Source organism: Lathamus discolor, chromosome 5 (assembly GCF_037157495.1).
Source record: "Lathamus discolor isolate bLatDis1 chromosome 5, bLatDis1.hap1, whole genome shotgun sequence".
Classification (NCBI taxonomy): domain Eukaryota; kingdom Metazoa; phylum Chordata; class Aves; order Psittaciformes; family Psittacidae; genus Lathamus; species Lathamus discolor.
The window spans coordinates 55353015-55374759 of record NC_088888.1 but is presented as its reverse complement, the minus strand read 5'-3'; the positions used below and the strand labels follow the sequence as shown (position 1 = coordinate 55374759).

Genomic DNA, 21745 nt, shown 5'->3' with positions numbered 1-21745 from the left:
AAGGGTAGATTTAGATTAGATATTAGGAAGAAATTCTTCACTGTGAGAGTGGTGAGGCACTGGAATAGGTTGCCCAGAAAAGCTGTGGCTGCCCCATCCCTGGCAGTGTTTAAGGCCAGACTGGATGGGGCTTTGAGCAACCTGGTCTAGTGGAAGGTCTCTGTCCATGCAGGGGTGTTGGAACTAGGTGATCTGTAAGGTCTTTTCCAACCCAAACCATTCTGAAAGAATATATACAGAATATAGCCAAGACTTGTTGCAAAGCATACATATGTCTAGCAGCCTTGTGGCAGGGAGTGGTGGGGCCCCTTGGGGGCTGCTGGCAGGACTTTACCACCCAGGGCTAGTCCCATTGTCCAAGCCAGAAGTAGGGTGATGTGGGGAACTGGGGCGAGCACGCCCCGTGAACAAGCTGTTCGTGGTTGGCACCAGCAGGAGCTGTGGCTGGGTACAGGAAGTTCTGTAACTTGTATTTGCCTAATGCTTCCCCTCAGCTGAGCACGATCATCATTCCCAGCCTGAATTCCCCAGGACTGTTTTTCCCCTGCTGTGCTTTAGCACATGCATTTCTGAATTAACACCTGAGTAATACTGGTTGCTCTTGCAATAACATTGTCTTTCATGGTTTTTCTTTATGCTCCAGCTTCTTGAGTGGCAGCAGTGTAGGAAATTCTGATGTTTATTCACTCATTAGAAGTTTTACACTTTGTATTTTCAAAGTAAGCTTTGGGAGCATACACTCTAGAGACTCAAGCAACAAAAGCTGAATAAATGTATTGTTTAAAAGAAAGAATTCCTCTACCTGATTTTCCTGCAGGAGTAACTACAGTCTTCACACTGCACAAATTCATTCACACTGACATTCAGATCAGCTTGGGTCTGGAAGAAACACAGCATTTCCAAGCCAAAGAGCCCTCACGCCAGCAGATGTTGCGAGCTGCCACAGAGAGCATGGGGTACCTCCATTTCCAGTCTTGGGCAGGGCAGGCTCCCCTGTGGCTTTCTAGAGGACTCAGTACTCCAGTGCCATGCAAACCACTTCTAAATTGGGCTGGCCCCATCCAGTGTCTTTGATACCCTGTGCTCCAGAACAGATGGGGGGCTGCCGAGTTCAAGCATGGAGCCAGTCAGATGCATAGAATGGCTTCAGATTCGATGGGGCCTTCACAAGCCAGAGGTGATCTGTCATCTCTCCACTTCCAGACCTCCTCCTTACTCCAGTCAGCCCAGCCCCTTGCCTTCCCAAGCAGAGGAATTTATTAACTTCTGATTAACACTCTAGACAAAGGTCAGGATGGAAAAACTGCACAGTCCCCTCTTAAGTTACTCAATCGCTGCAGGATCAGCTCTGTGACATCTGCCCCGTGTGGTGATGTAACTGATGATGTGAAAGTCTGGAGATACTGCCTCCGAGCAAACACACTGACATACACACAGGCTCTCAGAGCAGAACACACAAACATTCCTCTAACCCCCTTAACTGCATGTACCTGAACAACCAGATACCATTTTGTACCTATGTGGACCCACCTGGTTTTAGTTGCTTACTTTTGTGAATGTCACTGTAGCTCCTCTTTTTAGGGTGTAACTTTCAGCGGCGCTGCCTCTGCGGACAGTTTTTAAGCGGATGCTCACAGTTTGCTCGGAAGGCATTACTCTCAGAGCACAAAAGCGTTATGAAGTTTAAACCGGCGTTTGCCTCTTACGTCTCTCTCGGTGCGTTCGGGCAGCAGACGGCTTCCGGGGAGCTGCGGCAAACCCTTTACCCCGCAGGAGGGGGGAGAGAAGGAGGACAGGCGGGCCCCTCAGCCGCAGGTACCGGCACCCTAGGGAGGGGCGGGCCCAGACCCAGGGCCGGGCGGTGCCGTGCGGGCAGGCACGCGGTGTTTACGGTTGAATGAGGGGCGAGGCCAAGGAGCGCTGCGTCAGAGCGGGCTGGAGGCGGGCAGGGGCGGGCGCCGCAGGCGGGGGGCAGTGACGCGGGGGGTGGGCCGGGCTGCCGCAGGCGGGGGGCGGGGACTCGAGGGGTGGGCCGGCCCGGGGCGGCTGCGAGGCGCGGCTGGGCGCGCTGCCCCGCAGCACCAGCTGCGGCTGCCCGCGTCCTCCCCGGCATGGGGGCCGGGCTCCGGCCGAGACCCCGCGGGCGGCGCTGACCTGCGCGGCACCCGCCGCTCCCTTCTTCTGCCCCCGCAGGCCCGCGGGGAGTAGGCCGGGAGACGGCGGCTAGCGCCCGCGGGCGGGCGGCGCGGGGCTCGGTGCGGCGGGCCGCGGGGCTCGGGACCCGGAAGCAGAAGCGGGGCCGGGAGGCGGCTGGATGGGAAGGAGCGACGGCGGGCGGCGATGGGGGAGCAGCAGAGCTCGCTGAGTGCCCCGCGGGCGGCCGCCGCCACCGCCGCGCCGCCGAGCCCGGCCGGGCGCCCTTGGGAGTTCAGCCCGGACGACCCGCCTCAGCCGCGAGAGGCTGTCCCGGGCGCCGAGGCGGCCGAGCCGGGGCGAAGCGGGGAGCCGCCGCCCCCCGCCCCCAGCCCCGATCGGCAAGGGGCCGAAGAAGAGGAGGCGGAGGCTGTGGCCGCGCCGGAGGAGCCGCCGGCCGCGGAGGAGCCGGCGACTCTGGCGGAGGAGGTGCCGGGGCCGGAGGGGGGCAACGGCTGCCGCCGCCCTCCGCGGCGGCAGCTGTACTGCACAGTCTACTGTGTGGAGAGCGACAGGCCGGCGGCGGCCCCCGCCTCCCCCCGCGGCGGCACGGACAGCGGCGGCCCAGGTGCGGGGCAGCCCCCGGAGAGGCGCAGGGTGGCGGCAGGCGGCGACCCGCTGTCGGCGGGCGGCAGCATCGAGGTGGTGGACTTGTACCTGCTGCCCGAGCCCTTCTCCGGGCTGATCGCGGGCGAGTTCGGGCCGCTGCTGGTGCTGAGCTGCCGTGTGTGCCTGGAGGAGAAGCCCATCAAGCCTCTGTCGTGCTGCAAGAAGGCGGTGTGCGAGGAGTGCCTCAGGAGGTACCTCAGCTCTCAGGTACGGCCCGGCAGGCGCTCGTAAGTTGTGCTGAGGGGTGGAGGCTGTTGAGGGGTGCAGGCGCAGCCCCAGCTCGCCTTCCTGCTGCCGGTTGTCGGGCGTGAGGCTCCGGCAGCTGGGGCTGCGGACCGGAGCATCGCTCCGGGGCCGGCCCGTTCAGCCCCGGTGGCGTGGGGTAGGAGGAACCTTTCCCTGCCCGACCGGCGCTCTTTTGGCAGCCGCCTGCTTGCATGCGAGCTGTTGGTGTAATGACCATTTGTTCTTCAAGTGTTTGCGCCTTCTTACGTAGCCGATTGGCTTGGTGGTGGCTTTTCTCCCTTGCCTTCTAAAGGATTTTTTTTCTTTAAATTGTCAGATTCTTGCTGTTACGTGGCTGGCACCAGTTTCCTTCAAAGAGGAGTGCAAGGAATGATAAGGAACAGAGTTTGGGAGGGTTAGCAGCCGCCTCTGAGGTGACTCCTGGAGTCAGGGGCTGGGGATTTTGGCTATGCTGCCACTTGTACGTGCGGGTGTTTGCCGTGCCCTTGATGCAGCTGCTCGGCCTGTTCCTGTGAGAATATATCACATTTGGTATTACGCTAATTATGTAAGATTTAAATAGTGGGGGGCTCTGTATGACTCTTCGTGAAGGACCACGGTTACTACAGTAAACAAGAACTTCTCTGGGGGAGAAGAAACAAAGCCAAACACGTTAAGTTTTCCATCTTGGGCAGGTAGCTGCTCATCTTGGGTAAATAGCTGCTCATCTTGGGTAAGTAGCTACTCACGTATAGGCTGCTTATATCTTCATCACTGTTTTGTCAGTAAGAACCGCTGTTTCAGACTGAAATGAGCAGCTTGAAAGCACAGTGCTGTCTTTGTCAGTGGTTTTAGTAGCCAGTTCAGCATCCCAGAGCACTTGTGCAATGTTTTTGCTGCTAGTGTAGGCATGCCCTAAACCCAAAAAGCAATGGGACAAGTGTGGGTATGTGGGAAAAACAAAGCCAAACAAACCCTTTGCTTATCAACTTTGTTATTCAGCACAGATTTTTGGGGTGTGCTTGGAGGAGGTTTGTTGATAGAATAATTTTTTACACCTGCTGGGGCTGGGAGGCATGCTGGGCAGTCTGTGCTCCCACTGGGCTTTGTGTGTAGGGACAGGATGGATAGTTACAGCTACCTCGATGCACTATAAATAGTTGTCAGGCTGTTCTGACCAGGGGACATTTCAGTGCTTGGAAGTTGTACTTGCTGATTGAAGTGAAGCACGTGCTTCTCTCAGGGCATTGGTAGCCTATGTAGCATTTACTAGTGCTGGTTGCATTTGTTCTAGTTCATAGTAAACCCTCTGGTGTCTTTATGGACCATCTTCATTATGTTCAGATAACAGGAAGTGTTTAATGTGGGAGCTGATGGGTAGAAGATGCAGAGTTGTGCTTTGTATGTTTCCTGTGAGGCTGAAACTCTGCAGCGCTTAGTAAGCTTCCTCAGGTCTTCGTACACGGAGCCCAGAGTGGTTTGGCTTGTAGTTAAGTGGTGGGCTGGAAACTCTCAGCAAGTTTTTAAGAGTATACTGTCTGTGCACTTCTGTGCCACCTTTTTACTTGCCCCTGAAGTTGTGTTTCAGAATATTGTCTTGCTTTGAAGCTGGAAATTGCAAAGTGATGTCAGGGTGATCTCTAGCTTATGCAGGTTCCTGCAGCTTACAGTGGTCTAATGGAGGTTATGTGATCCAACAGCTAAAGCCATACCAGAGAACTCTTTTGCCTGGTTTAGGCGGGACTCTTGGAGGGTGATCCAGCAGCTTAGTTGCTGAAATACCCGATTCCCAGGCCAGCCAGCTATATGCCCTGCGAAGTGGGGCTAGCATTGTGTATGCAGGGATGCCCTCTTCAGGGAGGCTGCTACTACTGCTGAACTCTGCAAAGCTTATCCCAGCAGCTATTAAAAGGTCAGCTTGGCAGATAGCCATATGGGTACTTATTTCTATACATAAAAGCTGGAGCAGAGATACGGATATGGAGGAGGGGATGTCTGCAGCAGGGATACTGATCTTGAGGAGGGAGATTCACAGAGCAGTTCTGTGAGCATGTTGTTCCAGATGCTGGTATGACCAGGCAGAATTTTAGTTGTTTGATAAATTTGTTCAAGGAAAAAGGAAACAAATAACAACTAACAGTCCAATGTGTTCTTTCCCTATCTTCCTTTTTTGAACAAGAACAAGAAAGTGATATTTCTTCTAGAAGAACAAGAAGTGATGTATCCTTCCTTCGTGCACTGGAAGGATCCTGTGACTCATCCTGAGGAGAGAGGAAAGACTTCTCTATGCCAGTTATATTAGAGGAATTTCTGGGAAGGATGTGTGGAAAGGCAGTATAGGAGAGGAATAGTGGCCTTTCGTCTTTGAAACTTAGCATATTGTGTAAGAAAAAAAAAAACCAACCAAAAAACCTGAAGTTCCTTTTGGAGCAAATGTTGAAAAGCTGTTTCTGTTTGAAAACCTTAGCAGATCTTAAGTTTGGATACAGTCAGCTTGATTTAGGGATGTACCTGAAACTGAAAACAAAACCAAACAAAACCCAAAGCAGCAAACAGCAATATGCATTGTTTAGATCTTCCTTGTCAGAGAAGTAGCAATCTCTGCCCTTCATCTGAGAGGACACTGGCCGAATGTTTCTGGAGGAGTGGTCTTTCATGCTGGAAATATGGTGTATGGTGGCAGAAGTTTAACGCTTAAAGTAATTTGTGTATTCTTTCATGTCTATGTGTGTTTTTCCACTGAAGAAAGATGGATTCTTGATGATGGTTTCATTGTCATTTCTGGCATGATGTTTCATGGGTAGCAAAGTAAAACCCCTGTTGACTCACTCTGCCCTCTTCTAAGCAGACATGGAATAGCATCAAAACTTCTGCATTGGAGCCCTTTATAGATCAGAAAATCAGCTGAAGTTTTAGGCATTGTTGAAAAGATTATCCAGGTGAAAATATTGCACCTGCAGAGCTCACTGTAGTGTTATACTGGCATGATGGAAAATGAGAGTAATTGATTTAGGAATGTTGCATCTGAAGGTCCTTAGAGTTCAAATCTAGTCTTTCTTATCACTGGGCACCTTGCTGTGTAATCCCTTTTAAAGATTTAATGGCTGGAGCTTAGCAGGTGAGCCTGGAGTGCCCAGGCTGATCTGAAGCTTGGCTTTTGGTAAACCATGTAATTTTACCTCTGCCTCAGTTTAGGCCAGGAGAAAGACTAGCTAATAGTTGCAGACCCCTCAGGGTTTTTCAGGGTCTGATGACAAACAGTTATCTACCATTCACAAAAAAAATTCTATGACTTTATTCTCTTGGACCCAGAGAGATTGAAAGAGGTGTAGGTGGTAGGTCAGCATGAAAGACCTGGTGGCTTTTGCACCTCAGGATCTGGTGTGGGTCCCAAAGAGCCTGTGTCAGGTCCCAGTAAGCTCTGTCTCCAGGAACTGATGAGGTCCATTTACAAATGTAAAACGGATAAGGCTGAAGAATGGGAGTGTTTGAAATGTCAGTGCACTTCCAGGACCATGGTGCTCAGGGAGGCCATCTTCATGGGCTCTCAGGTGTGTGCCCAGTGAGGTTGGGGTCAGAAGGGTGGAAGAACAGTTTCCTCTTCAGCTGGGAGCTGTGTGCTTCTATGCTTGTGCATCCAGCATACAAGCTGGGGATGGAATTGATGAGGGGAATGATGGGGAAGGGTGGGCAGGGAGAAGTGGAGCACTCAATCTTACAGGTGTGATACTGCATTTTTATCTCCTTCACTTCCCATCTTCCTGTGCATTTAACACTGCACCAAAGCCAGTTACTCCAGAAGCTGTGTGCACACATAGGTTTGCTAAATGAGTGATTCACTTCCTAACCTCTTCTGCCTGCTTGCATGTCTGAGTCAGAGGGAGTTTTGCTTTTTGTTTACTTGTGTGTCCGGGGCAGGGTATGTTTGGAAATTTCCTTTAAAAATAAACAAATAGGTATGGGAAGAATTTTGACTGGAGAGGGAGAAGACCTAAAGTTTAACTATACGTAACTTGCCCTGGACTGGTAAAGAGGCCAAGATGTATGTGTTCTCTGTAAACTATAAACCTGACTAGTGCTGTTCAGAACAATCTTGCTCCTCACTTTTTAGCAAGTATTGACTAGACTAAAATAATATTTACTGTTTCCTAACATCTATAAAGTACACTGTGTTCTATAAAAAATATTCGACGCTATATATAATTGTATCTGTACTTGTTTCACTTTTCTATGAAACTTTTACAGCCATTTTATTGGAAACTTTGGTTACTTGACTGCCTGCTCTTTCTTCATGCAAATTTGGAAACTTGATAATCCTGTTTTGACACTATTTCATTAGTGATGCCTTATTTTGTAAATCTTACAATTCTCTTGGAGCAATCATTCTTATATTAAAGGGGTTAATTTAAAACAACATACTATATTCCTGATCAGATATAATGCTGCTTTAACTATAGGTAGGAACTCTAATGAGATTAGTGGCTATGAGTAAATGGGAGAGGAATGTTGGGGGCAGGGAAGGGCTGCATCCACCAGTGTTTGTGTATGGCTGGTTTTGGTGGGACTAAAATCCTGCTCTCCTCTCCTGAGCATGAAACGTGGAGATTGTCTTCCCTCTGCCCAGGGCCTGTTACCAGTCTTCCTGTTTCAGTGACTAGAGGTCTTGGTTTTGACCCTTTTTCTGTGCGTGACCTCTTTCTGAAAGACCTGTAGAGAAAAAAGCAGCGGGCTGCTACAGTCAGAATTTTTATGGCGAATGTGATTATAAAGCCATGTAGAGAAGAGAATTTAGGGGCAGGATGTATTGCCTAAAACTAGTACCAGCTTGGAACCAGTGACTGACACCTGTGTGCTTCTTCAGGTGTCTGATGGTATCATATAAATGATACACCTTCAAAGCTGTAGTCTAGTTGCTGATGAAAACCAGCCAGCAGAAGCATAGGCACCAAGGTCTGAATCATCTAATGGTTAATGAGCTGCATGTGCCATGAGTCAGACCAGAGCTCAGAAGGGCCTCTGTCATTCAGTGAGGGAGAAACTCCGTGTCTGCAAGGTTATTAATACAATCCTGTGCTCTAATGCTAGCTAGCAAGTTACTAGGATGGCTGCAGAGTGACTACCAGGAGGCGATGGTGCAATGAATGACCATCCTCCAGCTACACTGCAAGAACACAGATGTTTTCAAAGGACAAAAAGAGTTGCAGGAGAAGAGAATATATTATCTGCTAGATTACAGGGTTTCTAAACTGAACCAGCCACTTCAGCCACTGTAAGATGGCTGTGTTCCCAAGTAGGAGGAGAAGGATGTGGCAGATAGACCTGGTCCATAAGCTGCAAGCAGCTTGTAAGCTGCAGCAGCACCTAAACTTCACTGTCATTTTCAACAGCTTCTGAAAGCCTGTCCTGTTCTCCTGATGAGTTGTATGCAGTGCCAGTGCTGAAATATTGCTGCGTAGCCAGCTGCCCAAGAGTTTCTGTCACAGTTCAGGATGACACTCAAATACCTTTAAGATTGTAAGCATTAAGGTTGACTAGGCTGCATGTAGCTTTTAGTCCCTCTTAAGTGTTTTGTGTGGTATGTTTGTAGCCTCTGTAGCAGTAGCTGCAATGGATAGCTGTGACTTCTTGTTTGGATGAATCTGCCAGATGTAGAGCTGGAATATGTGATTATCGTTTCTTATTACGGAATGAAGGGGGAAAAGAGTGGCTGTTTTTATAGCTAAGATTTCCCTGAAAGCTCTGTTCTTTAAGATCAGAGATGTTAGAAATAGAAAAGATGGTGTCACCTTTGAACAGTTGCAGGGAGGGTTTCACTAATGGGGGGAAAGCCTGCATTACTGGTGTGAGGATAAATAGTGTCATGAAATTGTTTAGGTAGGTAGGAAGAGATGAGTAAATGGCAAATCCTACAATGGTGCCATGAATTTGTTGGTGTTGATAGTAAAGCTGATGGAAGGGTGAAGACTTCCTATGAATGTGGAATTTCAGTGGGAGACAGAGAACTGATTTTTGTTGTAGCTTGGATTGAAATCTAATTTTGAAAATTCAGACTTTCTGCAAAGTCAAAGCCCTTCTTGTCAGCTGCCTCGCATAGCCAGTGTGTTACACCTTGCCAGTGTGTCGGTGGTGTTGGCATTGGGTACCATGGCCAGGCTGAGCCATGAGTAGATTGTGGCTTGCCTTTGCTCCTGCTGCTCCCACCAGCTATTCCTAGGAGCTACCAGGCACAAGTCTGAACTCAGTCCAGGGATTTTAAAGTGAAATGAGTTGAAGACCAAACTGTTGGGTTTCAATTGCTCAAAGAGAAATAAAGGAGTTAAATGGGTGTGGGGAGGGCCTTGAGCTCACCTCTGTCCCATTCCTCTTTTTCTCCACCCAGAACAACTGTTCTTCCAACTGCTCTGGGGCCTCTTGGCCCTTCATTCCTCTCTTCTTCTTGTACAAATATCTTGCTTCCTGCTGTTTAAACCAGCCAGGCTCAAGGAAAGTACGTATCTTACATGGCCAGGATGTGAGTACATTGTCAAAATGATTGAGTTGTAAGGGATGTAATTTCTTCAAAAGAATTTAAACTGGTGAAGAAGGGCATTACTTACCCACCCGCTTATGCTGGTTTATCGGGCTTACAGTATGCTTTAGTTGCTTGCACTTATGTTTCTCTTGCTTGCTGTCTCTTTTTTAATACTTTTTTTTATAACTTGTATATAAGAAAGTCCTTGTCTAAAGGATTTTATTAGCCAAGTACCTGTCACTTTTTCTATATGAGAAAAAGTCACAAGTTTGTTGAATGAAAAAGAGGCCGTATAAATTTTGAGTCTATTTTTAAGTACTTGAAAAATTTTTGGTATGGCAAAGAAATGGATTTTATTTGGAAGCTAAAATGAACATAAAAATAACAGCATTCCTGTTGAATAGCCAGTTATTAAGAATATGTTGTTCTGCTATGGCAAACATACATTTATTTTATAGGTAAGTAGGCTTTGAGAGAGCAGTTGTTTAATGTAAGTGAGATAGGAAAAGATTAGTATGAAAAACAAATTCAATGCTTTACTCATAGAGCAGAAGACTTTAAGAATTTCAGTGCAGAGGTCAGAAGTTTAAGAGTAGTTTAAACCAGATTTGGAGCTGAACATGAAGTGGTTTAGAGACCATATTTACCTCAGCAGTTACCTCACTGCTTCAATTCAGGATTGGTGTATATTTTCATTGACAAGCTTTTTGGGAAGTACAGTTGCTCCTGTTTGTTTTCTTAATTGTGAGACAGGCTGTGCACTTCCTAGATTACAATTTCATGAAAAGATAAAGAAATTTCTAAAGCTAGCCCACTTCCTTTTCCATACGAGCTTGCTAGTAGACTGTAGTGCACTTGTAAAACTGCAAATGTCTGTTTTATAAGAAATACCAGATTGAAATAATAATAACAAAAGTACCTTTCCCTTTGTGTGGACTCTTTTTCCCAGTGGTGTTTTTAAATACAGTATAAACTATATTGGATTTTGTATTAGAAAATAGAAGGAGCAAAGTTTAACTTTCTCAAGCCTAGTCATGCTGATGCCACTGTGTATTGTTTTCTACCAGTGACGTGATATGAATGGTGACAAAGGCAGGTGCCTCTCCAGTTTAATTGGCTTGGCTCCCTGATCTCATAGGAATAGTGGTGCATCAGCTCAAGGGCTGTAGGATGGAGATCTAAATGATCCTGCCCCTTTAGCTTATAGGAAAGGGAAGTTCTGTCCAAATGGTTTCAGCTGTGATGTGGCTCTGTGGGGTTACTCACACAATACGAGGAAGGAAGAAGAGTGAGGAGAAGATCGCCGGAATGGGAAGGGCTTGGTGATGTTGTAGGAATCTGTTTGCCCCAGAAGGTGGGCTTGCTTAGGATAAGCTTTCATAAAAAAAAACTGGAATCATGAAGACTGGTGGCTTCCATGTGTCAGGTGGATCTTATGCCTCTGTTTAAACCTGCAGCTGAATACTGGCCAGTTTTTGTGGTAAATAGTGGCCAGAAAGTAAAACGGGACTAGCTCTATTTCTGGCATTGGATGGGGTAGGCAGGAAATAAATCTAACCTCAAAAAAGGAATAAAAAAATAACAAAAGGATTTTTAACACAGTTTAAAGTGTAGAATTTCCAGGAAAATAATGGATTAGTGTTTTACTGGGCTGCAGGCAGACTTTTATACCCTATGGGCAGCAGAGAGGCGGGGAGTAGGTGTGTGCAGCGTGCTTGTCTGTAATGTGATTACAGAGGTGCTGTGAGAAATGCCGCTTTCCTGATGAAGATAAAAGAAGTACTTCACTGTTGTCAGTACTGTTGCTGCCATATGGGAGCACAGAAATGGTGGGGAAGGGCTTCCTAATGCTTTTGTCTGTTTTAAAGTCACTTGAAAGTGACAAAGCAAATGTGCTTTGAGGAGAGGACACTTTATGTCTTTCCTTTCCAGCACACCTGTGCAGTGCCAGGTATAATTTGTCTGCTTAGAAGTACTCCTTTAGAGGCCTTACGGAAGAAGTATGTAAACTCCTCAGTGCTTTATCAAGCGCGTGTGCAGCTAAGTGGTGCAATAGCTTGGAAAGTCTGCTTAGTTAACAGTACAGTATTAGCATGCAGCTTAAAAAGGGGAAGGAGTGTGCAACTTAAATGTTTTGGGTTGTTTTTTTTTTTTAATGGATGGATCCATGAAACAGCAAATGTGTCACGTAGTGTTTAGATACCTGTGTTGCGTACCAACTACAAAATGTAGATGTTGGGACTCCAGGCAGAACTGTAGTGGTGGTAGTATATTTTATTGTGGTAAATTAATCCTACTCAGATTAAGGCAGAAAATCACCAGTAAAACACTGGACATTCTGTATCAATATTGTTGCTGTTATTAGTGACTTACAGTGACATATACAATGGCCATCTATACCTCAAAGTGAGGCTGAAGGGAAAGACATTGTTAAATTTTAAATATTTCAAAGTGCACACATATCTTGGTCCCCATTCCATAACTTGGAAAATTAACCCCATTTTCCTCACAGAGGGGCAGTAGAAGTTAAGCAACCTCAGAAACTTTCATCCATTTGTATAATGAAAAATAGATTCAACCTCACTTCTGTTGTAGTTCTCTGTAATACTTAAAGAGTAATTTTCAAACTTCTGAAGATGCCCATTCTTTCAAGGCATTATCTGGAGTTGCTAGTAATTAAAAATGAGTTACATCTTCCCAGTCTAAGATTTAAACCTTCCTTGCAGTGAGTTCTGATGATTGCCGAGTGTGTTTGCCTCTGCACAGGGTATTTCATGTAAAGGCTTGATTTGTTATTCTTTTTTTGTTGGTGTCTCTGATGCAGTTGATTAGTGTGCCGAAGGGTGGTGGTTTGTGCCCAGCCAGGCATGGCTTTCTCTGCTCATGGCAGGGCAGTTGGAACTGGATGATCTTTAAGGTCCCTTCCAACCCAAACCATTCTATGGCTCTGCAAAAGGAGGAGGCTTATTCAGTTCCCTCAGCAAAGGCAGAGGAGGGTGAGCAAACTGATTAAAAAATCCTGCCTGAGTATCCCAGAGTGTGGTGCTTCACGAAGACCTCACCCAAGCCAGGACAGGTAGTCAGACAGGGCCAAGCCAGCACTCCTGGTAAATTAAGGATCTAAAATGAGTTCTGAATCTCATTCTTTTTCTTCCTGTATTAGCAAAAGCAGACCTTGTCTAAAGCTTTAGACCAGTTTTTAGACAAGTCTAAACCTGTAGAAGGTCTACAGGCATTTTAGCTAGCAGTGCTGCTGACCCCAACCTACAACTTTTTCCCTACCATTTATGCATCATCTTATCTGCCAGCAGGAAAAAAAAAAAAAAAAATTTTTTTTCCCTTTTTTTGTCTTATCCAGTTCCTGATTGTCTCATACACATTGTGTAAATGTTTATTCTACCACAAGGTGGTACTGAGTGAAGTGTCCATGGCAAGGCAGTGCCTTTGTTTTGACAGCTGTGACAACTTGTCAGAACAAAACTATTGAAAAGGCAGAGTGAGGGAAGCGGACAGACCATGTTCCAGATGACAGCACATGGAGGTTTTCACTGGAGTTCAAAGAAATCAAACCTGCAGTTTGGTCCTGTTGCTCTATAATTTCCTCTTTCACAATCCAGATGGAACTCACTGCTTGTCTAGTGCCTGAAGATGCTTGTATAGCGTCTGCACCAACAGGTCTTGGGCAGGCATAATGGCATTGTCCAGGGTCTCTGAGCTGCTCACAGCACTGAGGTTCCTGGTCCAGCCCAGGCTGGTACCTATCTCTGCTGCCTGTGGCATTCTTAAATAAGTTCTTGACTAGATGGAATTTTAAAGCATCTCCAAGTATTCTGTAACATGGAACGGATTATTCCTAAGGCAGTTTTACAAATTATTCATGTGAATATGTTTGCAGAAGAGGAACCTCTATTTGGATCTTGCTTGTTTCAGCAGCTTTAGTTTGCTGCAGCCAAAGAGTGCCAAGTATGATCATTATTTTCATGAAAGAGAAATTCTTCCTGCACCGGAGAGCTGTCAAAAGACAACTCCTTACCTGTTTGAATAGCAAGTGAAGAGATGCAGAGCTCAAAGTGACGGAAGGTTATTTGGTTTTTACTGTGTGGGTTGTGGGAGTTACTTCGTTTTTGGGTGTGTGTGTTTGTTTTTCTGCAAAGACACAAAATGCCTGAAGACTTTTTTTTGGGGGGGGTCAAACTTAAACAGGGGAAGTTTAGGTTAGATATAAGGAAGAAGTTCTTTACTGTGAGGGCACTAGAATGGGTTGCCCAAGGAAGCTGTGAATGCTCCATCCCTGGCAGTGTTGAAGGCCAGGTTGGATGGAGTCTTGGATGACATGGTTTAGTGCGAGTTGGGGGCAGGGGGTTTGGAACTAGATGATTTTAAGGTCCTTTCCAAACCTAACTATTCCGTGATTCTATGATTGTTATTAAATATGATGTTACTTAAAAATGCACAGCAGAACAAGGTGCAGCACCGTTGTGCAAGAGCTGGTGTGCATCATCTCAAGATCTTTCCTGGTGAAGGTTTTTTTTGAACATGGTCATATGGTCTCTTGATACAAGCACAAAAAAATAAACTTGCTTTGAAGACAGCAGCCAAAATCAATTCATTACTATTCCAGTATATTCTTTTCCACACTAATTGATTTTTTTTTTTTGTTACTGTAGGTGTATTTTTTACGATTTAAGTGCCTTTTTCTACAATGATGCAGATTTTTTTTAATTTTTTTTTAAGCTGTATGTAACCCACATCTCTAGCATGTGCATTGTCACGAATGGGCTGTAAATACAGCTTTCAGAAGCTAGAAGCATGTTTCTTGGTGAGGAGCATTGAGGTGTTTGTTTACACTGGTTTGAGGAAAAGAGAGGAAAGCAGGAGGGGGTCCTCTGTCCTTGCCTTGGTAATGAGGTGGCACCAGATGGTAAGTTTTCTGATATTAGCTTACCATCTAGCTTCTGTATTGAGTTCTGGTCTAGGAGAAATTTGTTTTACCAGAGCTTAAGGTGAAAAGAGTAAGGAAGAGGGGGTTTTGTTATTACTGTAATTTTTCAAGTAGGAGCTTGCCCAACTGTTGGAACATTAGTAGGAGGCAAGATACCTGGGTTAATGAAGACAGATGATGCAAACGCGTAGTAATTATGGAACCAGTAAAAAGGTGAATGCAATTTAAGTATGTAATAAAGAGACAAGAGCAATGAGGCTTCTAGTCTCTGAATTTGGTAAGAAGGGTGCAGTATCTGAGCAGTTCTCAAAGTCAGCGCCTTTGATGGTGTCACTCTACTGTGTGGCACTGTTAGGCGCTGAATTTGTGCTGGTTGGATGGGAAAGCCACCTGTGCTTCTCAGAGTGCGCTCTGTTGAGAAGCTTGAGTCCAGGGGGGGAAATGGTACAAGAGTTTATTGTCCGGTGTTAAAATTATTTTTAATCATTGAAAGCAGCAAGGGATTTTCTAATATCCAGTGTGTACCTGCAAGCAGTGCACTTCAAACCATACTTGGTGTCTGGCACTTTTTTGTTTGTAAGGAACCTGAAGTCAAATGCCTCATGCTGTTTGTAAGATAATTGGCTTTTAAGTAAATTTAAACCTGTGTTTTCAAGACTGTTTGGGTTTTGGGGGGGGTGTTTGGTTTGGTTTTTTTTGTTTTTGTTTTCAGGGGGGTTGGTTTTTTTGTTTGGTTGGTTTTTGGGTTTTGTGTTTTGTGGTGTGATGTTTTTTTTTTTTTTTTGCTGTTTTGTTTTGTTTGGGTCTTGTTTTTTTTTTCTGTTAGACTGATCTGGCAGAATTGGAGCAATTTCCAAGTGGTTCCCTCTGTCTGCTGGCAGAGGAGAGACTGACTGCATGGCTGTTACCTGAGTTGACCTAGGCTGTAGAGGATGCCTTTGTGAAATAACTCTCCTGGGGAATTCATGCAGGCTGTTGTATAAAGAAACTCACAAGAGAAAGAACAATTAGCAAAGACCAGTGATTGTTTTAGTTTCCACAGATTGCTTTTACATAAAAACAATGACCAGAACAGGTGGTTAAGGTACCAAAGAAAAATCTATGTAACATTGAAAAACAGTCTCTGAAATTCGGTGGTATGGGTGTGGGGTTCATTTAAATTTTTTTCATTTTTTAATTTTTTTTATTTTTTTTGTGATATCACAGTTGGCAGCTGGGTGAATGTGCTGTAAATTACTGGAAGGTGATAGCTGGTAGTTGAACTTCCTGCTCTCTGTTAGTCTTTAGTTTAGCTGAATGTTTCACTTGACAGGCTGTAGCATCATTGTTCTGAATTTATCTCCTGAGGCCTCATTCTAAAGCTTTTTTTCTTTTTTCTTTTTCTTTTTTTGTTTTTCTCCAGTTTCTGATACCAATATCTGACAAGTTTTGTGGAAGGATTTTAGCATCCTTAAAGTACTTTATGTTGGCAGCCTCATAGTCTTTCGGTAGTTCAAGGTGGTTGCAAGGAGATTCATTTGGGAAATTGGTGAAATCCATCCTGGCTCTGTGCCTGGCCTGGTGTACATAAGGAGGGCTTTGCTACTGAGATGCAATGAGCGTTGTGTTTCTGTAGTCATCACAAAATATACCTGCAAGCTGCCTGAGTGAACTTCTTGAAGCTCTTTATAGCAGCTGTATGCAGAAGCTAGATCCACAGGGAAAATCAACAAATCTTACACCGAGGTGTAGAGGGTGGGTAGCCAAGCAAACATGTTTTCTGACTTGGATGTGTTTGCACTTTTGAAGACTGTGTAACATTAACATTTTTATTCAATCCTTGTTAAGTTAGGTTTATGCCAGACTAAACTGGTTTGCAGGGTTTTAGTTTCACTTAGTGTCTCTGAGTTGACTAGTGAAGTCTGTCTGGGAACATAAATTTCATGCTAACTGATTTAATTCCTTTAATTTTTTAGTTCCAACGTCAATATTGGGCACTAATCTGATCATAACAAGGCTACTTCTGAGTTTGAAAAAACGTACATGAACATGAAGGCTGATATATACTGACACTAGCAGGCATTGAAACATTAAAAGTATTTCTGGAAGGTGTGTGATTTTAAAGGGATCACTTCATGTATGTAAGCTGTGTGGAAAAATGAACGAGGACTATATCTGGAATATATCAAATAATATATATTGTGTAACAGTCTGAGACACTTGAAAATCACAGAAATACTGCCCAAGGAATAAGAAAAAGCAGATTAAATGAAGTAAATGGCTGGCTGATACATATTTCAAGTGGGTTATAAAGCCTTTATATATGGCAGGAAGTTGAGCTTCTTCAAAAGGTATATGCTTATCTAATGAGTGCTGTAAAGATCCTGGAAAGTGACCTCTGTTTGTACCAGCTTCCAACTTTTGCTCTTTTTCTTCTTCCTTTTCCTGGATGAGCTTCTTTTCCACTTTCGGCTTTTTAAAACGGTATTTCCTTTCCATAGCGATCCTTTTGTGTACAGTATTTGCAGTAGTGCTCTGCAAAGGTAGGTGTTTATACAAATTAGGTGTTTATATGAATTAAGACTAACCTGGTCACATTATGGATTATTCATCAATGCCATTAAAGTGAAAGTTTTGTAGTGGAAAAAGTCTTAACAGCTGTTGTGTGCTGTGTGACTTTGGGGTGGGGAGAGGAATTGTTACTCAGCCATGGACTCTTCTTATCTCTTTCGTACTGTTGGAGTGTTTGTCTTGTTTTTCTTCCTGACAATGTATAACTGACAGGAGACAAAGACTTCCTTGCAGGAGGATCATTGTAATCAGATACCACATCCTTTTGTCTGTCCAGCTGCTTTTGAGCAAGTATGATCTACATAGCAGATTTCTTAGAGAGCTGGCCAGCCTTTACAGTGGTGGTGTCACTCCATGGTGTTGAACTGAGACACTTAAGCCAAGGTTGAACCTTTGACATGTCGGTTACAGATGGCTTAAGAAGCTCCTCACCATTTCTTTGCTATACCTGTACACATCTGGAGAGGCAGCTGAGCTGTATTCACAGCAGTGAAATTACAGCTTTATGGGTTTTGTTTTTCTTTTTTTTTGTGTCCCTCTTTACTACAGGGTCATGGGGAGCGTTGTTACTTGTGGCTTAGAGAAGTTCTGGACTAGCTTATGTTACCCTTTATCAACTGTGATTTCAGCGTGCTGATTTTGAAGATCAAGCTCAATAGCCTGTGCTTCTACTATACAGATACTTTTGGTGGTGAAGTGGAGCAGTTGAAAGTTTAAAATCATAAAAGCCTGTAACAGAACATTATCTTACTGTTGCATTGATTGTTACAAAAAGATTTTGGAAGACACCCCATCCCTCAAGTAGCAAATGCATTATTGATTTTGTTCTCCCTTTTCTTGTCTCAAGCTCTAGAAGCGAGGAGAGGAGGGTGGAGTCCGCTTTTCCTCCTTTTTTTCCCCCTCCTGTCTTTTTCTTTGAACATAATTTGGTTGGGTATAGGAGGGCATTGGGAAAAGGAGTTAGTTTCTCTCTGAAGCAGTAGAGTTGCTGTTCAGAGTGTTTCACAGGTGGCACCCTTATGTGTGATGGTGCAGGGGAGAGGTTTGCTCAGTTGCAGCTTTCATGTTTCAGGTAAACCTGCATGCTGTGTAGGATGTAATAAGAGGTGGTTTGATTCTGCCTCGGTGTTCAAGTGCTCGTGCAGGAAGTGACTAATACAGCTGGGCAGGTAGGGCTGCACTAAAGAGACCAGAGAGAAAATGGGCTTTGTTTAAAAAATTGCAGCTGACACGACCCAATTTAGACATGTCACATGGCACTGAGGAATTTAGTCTGCTTTTAGTCTTGCATACTATTGCCTCAAGTGCAATAGTCTGTGGGGTTTAGGATTTGGAAACGTTATCTCTATATTATCATGTCTTGGGTTGTACCACAGATCCATTAATTGTGCTAATACTACGTGTTGCAGACCCAGCCAAACAAGAAACTGGTCATAGCTTTTTCTATTAAACTGGAAAAATACAGAATTAGGGTACTTTATCAGTCTTAGCTGTCCTATAGTGACCGCAGTGGAAAAAACTTGAACTCATGCCTACTTGTAATTCCAGTTTAATCTATCTTAAATATCCTATTTTCTCAAAAAAGTTGAGGCAAAGGTGGTGGGTTTTGGCATGGTTTCATCTGAAATTATTTGTAAACTTGTAAAAATCTAAAAATCCTTTTTTCTTGAAAACTGCAAATTGTTGAAATTTCCTTGAACCTATAAATAATGTATCAAATGACACTGACTACTGTAACAACACAAATATTTATGATAACTAAACCCTCACACTGAAGTAAAATTACAGATAGTTCCATAAAAGAGGCAGTGTATGTATTTTGCACAGCTTCGTTGGATTTTTATGTTTGGACTCTTGCTGTTAATTTCCTTCTGAATTTGCACACCTTAGGAAATACTCCTGGAATATGGGCAGAATTGTGATGCTTCCAGCTTAGTGGCAGTTAAATAAAATGGACCCAGTCTCTTCGAATGGGCTTTCCACTTTTTTTTTTTTTTGTTGGTTGATTTTGTTGGGTTTGGTTGGTTTTTGTTGCGTTCCCCCCCCCTTTTTTTTCTTTCTTTCCTCTCCACTTTTCTAGTTCGATCTCTTGAGCAGCTTCTGCTGGTTGGCCAGGATTTCCTTTGGTGTACTGCGCTCAAATTTGTGGCTCAATGGGTTTTTACTTTCCAAGGGTCTCTTAAATGTACTTCTGTTGCACAGCAGTCAATACTGTGTATGCAGTTTGTCTAGTCCCTTACAGGACATGAATCCACCACCTTCTGTCATAAGATGCTTATTTGCTGTCATAGCTAAGGAGGAAAATTGTTAATGTCCCATACAAATTCAGGAAGCACATTTATTTATTTATTTTTCCTTAAGTATCCTCATGTATCACAATTGCAATTTATTATCTGCTGTTAGAACAGATCTTGGTTTCTTTCAAATGGAAATGCTCCATCCCAGTTGAATCCCTGGGGAAGATACTAACAAAAAGTTGTTTTGGATACCTCAGCAAGTGAAGTTTAGAGAAACTCACTCGTTTTGTTATTCCTGCCAGTATATTGAAATATATTAAGGCTATTTCACTACAGATTTTTAGTGTTTCAGTGATTGAGTGGGAAACTCGGCATTGCAGTATGTCTGTCTTCCTTTGTGTTTGTAAACATTAGACACAGGGAATCAAATGATACATGGTGAAAAACTTCAGTTAAACATGCAGTTAAACATTTTTTCATTGGCTGGTGTAACTCTTTAGCAATGCTGCCAGCATCAAGCTGTCTCAGTCTTGTGAGACTTGAGCGAGATTCACTTTTTGGCCATCCTGGCTATTTTAGACCCCTGTAATCTCCCGTGGTGGCACTTTCTGTGTGTGTACTTGTTCCTTTACTGCTGGCCAGGAGGAGTGTGTGAACCAAAATGCAGCAAGCACAGCAGGATCGGGTGGCAGAAGAATGAAGTTGAATGGGACAGGAAGCCTTGTTTGTGGATGCAGTGCCACAACGTGGTAGCTGAAGGCAGTCTGCGTACCCATGGCAGTCCTCTCAGGCTTCTGATGTGGAGGATGAGGGCTAACCAGGACTGGCTTAGCGAAGGATAAGAACAATTTGGTTTGAGGACGCATGGTGCAGAAGGACCAGAGGAGATGTGGGAAGCAGGGGAGGGGAGAGACAGGGTATTTGCTAGCTGGAGCAGGCTGCCTGCAGGCTACGGGGGTCTGCTTGCTGTCTGCATTTCCTCTGCCTAGGATGAAATTTCTCCTAGGCAAATCTCTAGCAGCTGAAGAGCATAAAGTAACTGCCTAGTCCAGCTAGTGGTGAAGTTCAAATGTCAGGCTTTTTTCCTCTGTAGAGGACAGTCAACTACCAGCTTACTGAAAGTGCATAGAAGCTGATACTCTTTCATACATTTGGTTTTGAAGAGGATTATTACAGCTTTTGTGAATCTAGGAGCTGTGAGATGAGAGAGGATAATGCAATAATTAAGGTAGGAAAACAATATTTTATTTTCTTGGCAGTATTAGAACCTTCCAAGGTAATTCTAGCAAAGTCCCCCAATTCAGACTTTTCACAGATGACCACTTACTGCACTGACTCGGTTTGTGAACTCATCTTTGGTGCTTAGTCTCTAGGAGCTGTGCTTTGTGCTAAATTAGTGACGTTAGGAAAAAGACACTCGTCTTTGCAAGACATTCATATGTTTTAATGAGAAATGAAAAGCTTTCTTTAGAGATTTATTGTGCAGAAATTGCTGAGGTTGCACATTAAAAATGCTTTTAAGATCTCTGTTTTATCATTCTTTCTTTGTGGCGAAAAGACTTGCTAACCTGTTCTGTCTTACATATAACAGTTTTGTAAAATGAGAAATCAAACAGAACTGCAACTTTGTTTTAAAGATAGCCATTTGTACTTTGGAGACTTAGCACGCAGTGTACAGAGTATATGACAATTAGCTCTAGTGTGGGGTTTCTTTTTTCTGGTTTTTAATGATGTTTACTGTTTTCCTGATGTATATAATTTTGTAAAACTACCTCCTATATAAGTTTTTTCTTGTCCAAAACTTACATCATTGTTCTGTATGTGAAAACATGAGATATAACTGATCATTTGGGTGAATCATTGATCAGCTGAAGTCTGCAGCACTCTTACATACAGTTTAAGTAGAATAGAAGTCTTTTATTTAGGAAGTCTTAGTGTACTTACATAAAAATGCTTGTATTGGACATATATTTCAGTAGAGGTTGAAAGCAGACTCCAGAGACCTCATTATTAAAAATGGCTTTATAATTAAGATACCATTTACATTACCATACAACAAAGGATTAATTTTTCCTTTAATAAAAGATGTTTGATTAAATCTAATTGGTTTCATAAAATGTTCTTAAACTTTCCCTTGACACTGTCTTATCATTGCTTGAAAGTGACTTAACCATTTAAGTGTAAGCATCCTGTCACTTTTTCAGATTTCTCACTTTTACCTGTGACCCAATTTTAAAAGATTAATACAGATTTTAAGAGGTTTGTTTAGCTGCTTTTTTCTTGCTGTTTGCATAAATTACCCCAGCCACAAATTAAGTTTGACAAAAAAAAAAAAAATTAGCCTTCTATACTTTCTTTCAGCTGTTTCACCTGTATCATCTTCAATTTGTGTAGGCAACACATAGCGTATGGGAAGGAGGAAAGTCAAAGAGTGGCTTTCATTCAGTTAACCACTGAATTTCAGAGGTGTCATCTTAA

General features: G+C 43.8%; 1 protein-coding gene and 1 long non-coding RNA gene across 11 annotated transcripts in view; one reads left to right on the top strand and one right to left on the bottom strand.

The window, feature by feature from the left end:
• The window catches only part of LOC136015244 (uncharacterized), a 72969-nt gene extending 71077 nt beyond the window's left edge, over positions 1-1892 (bottom strand). For all 4 annotated transcript variants that reach the window (XR_010613118.1, XR_010613119.1, XR_010613116.1 and 1 more), the window contains exon 1: positions 1531-1892. This is a non-coding gene — a long non-coding RNA (uncharacterized LOC136015244). The remainder of the gene's footprint in view (positions 1-1530) is intronic.
• Positions 1893-2045: 153 nt separating this feature from the next.
• RNF217 (ring finger protein 217) overlaps positions 2046-21745 on the top strand; it is a 72067-nt gene continuing 52367 nt past the window's right edge. For 4 of the 7 annotated variants that reach the window (XR_010613114.1, XR_010613113.1, XM_065680959.1 and 1 more), the window contains exon 1: positions 2046-3009. Coding sequence is in view for 4 of the 7 variants with exons in the window: in XM_065680959.1 (XP_065537031.1) it covers positions 2341-3009 (669 nt within the window). In the remaining 3 variants the exon portion in view is untranslated. The remainder of the gene's footprint in view (positions 3010-21745) is intronic. The other 3 variants (XR_010613115.1, XM_065680961.1, XM_065680960.1) reach the window with 1 other exon arrangement.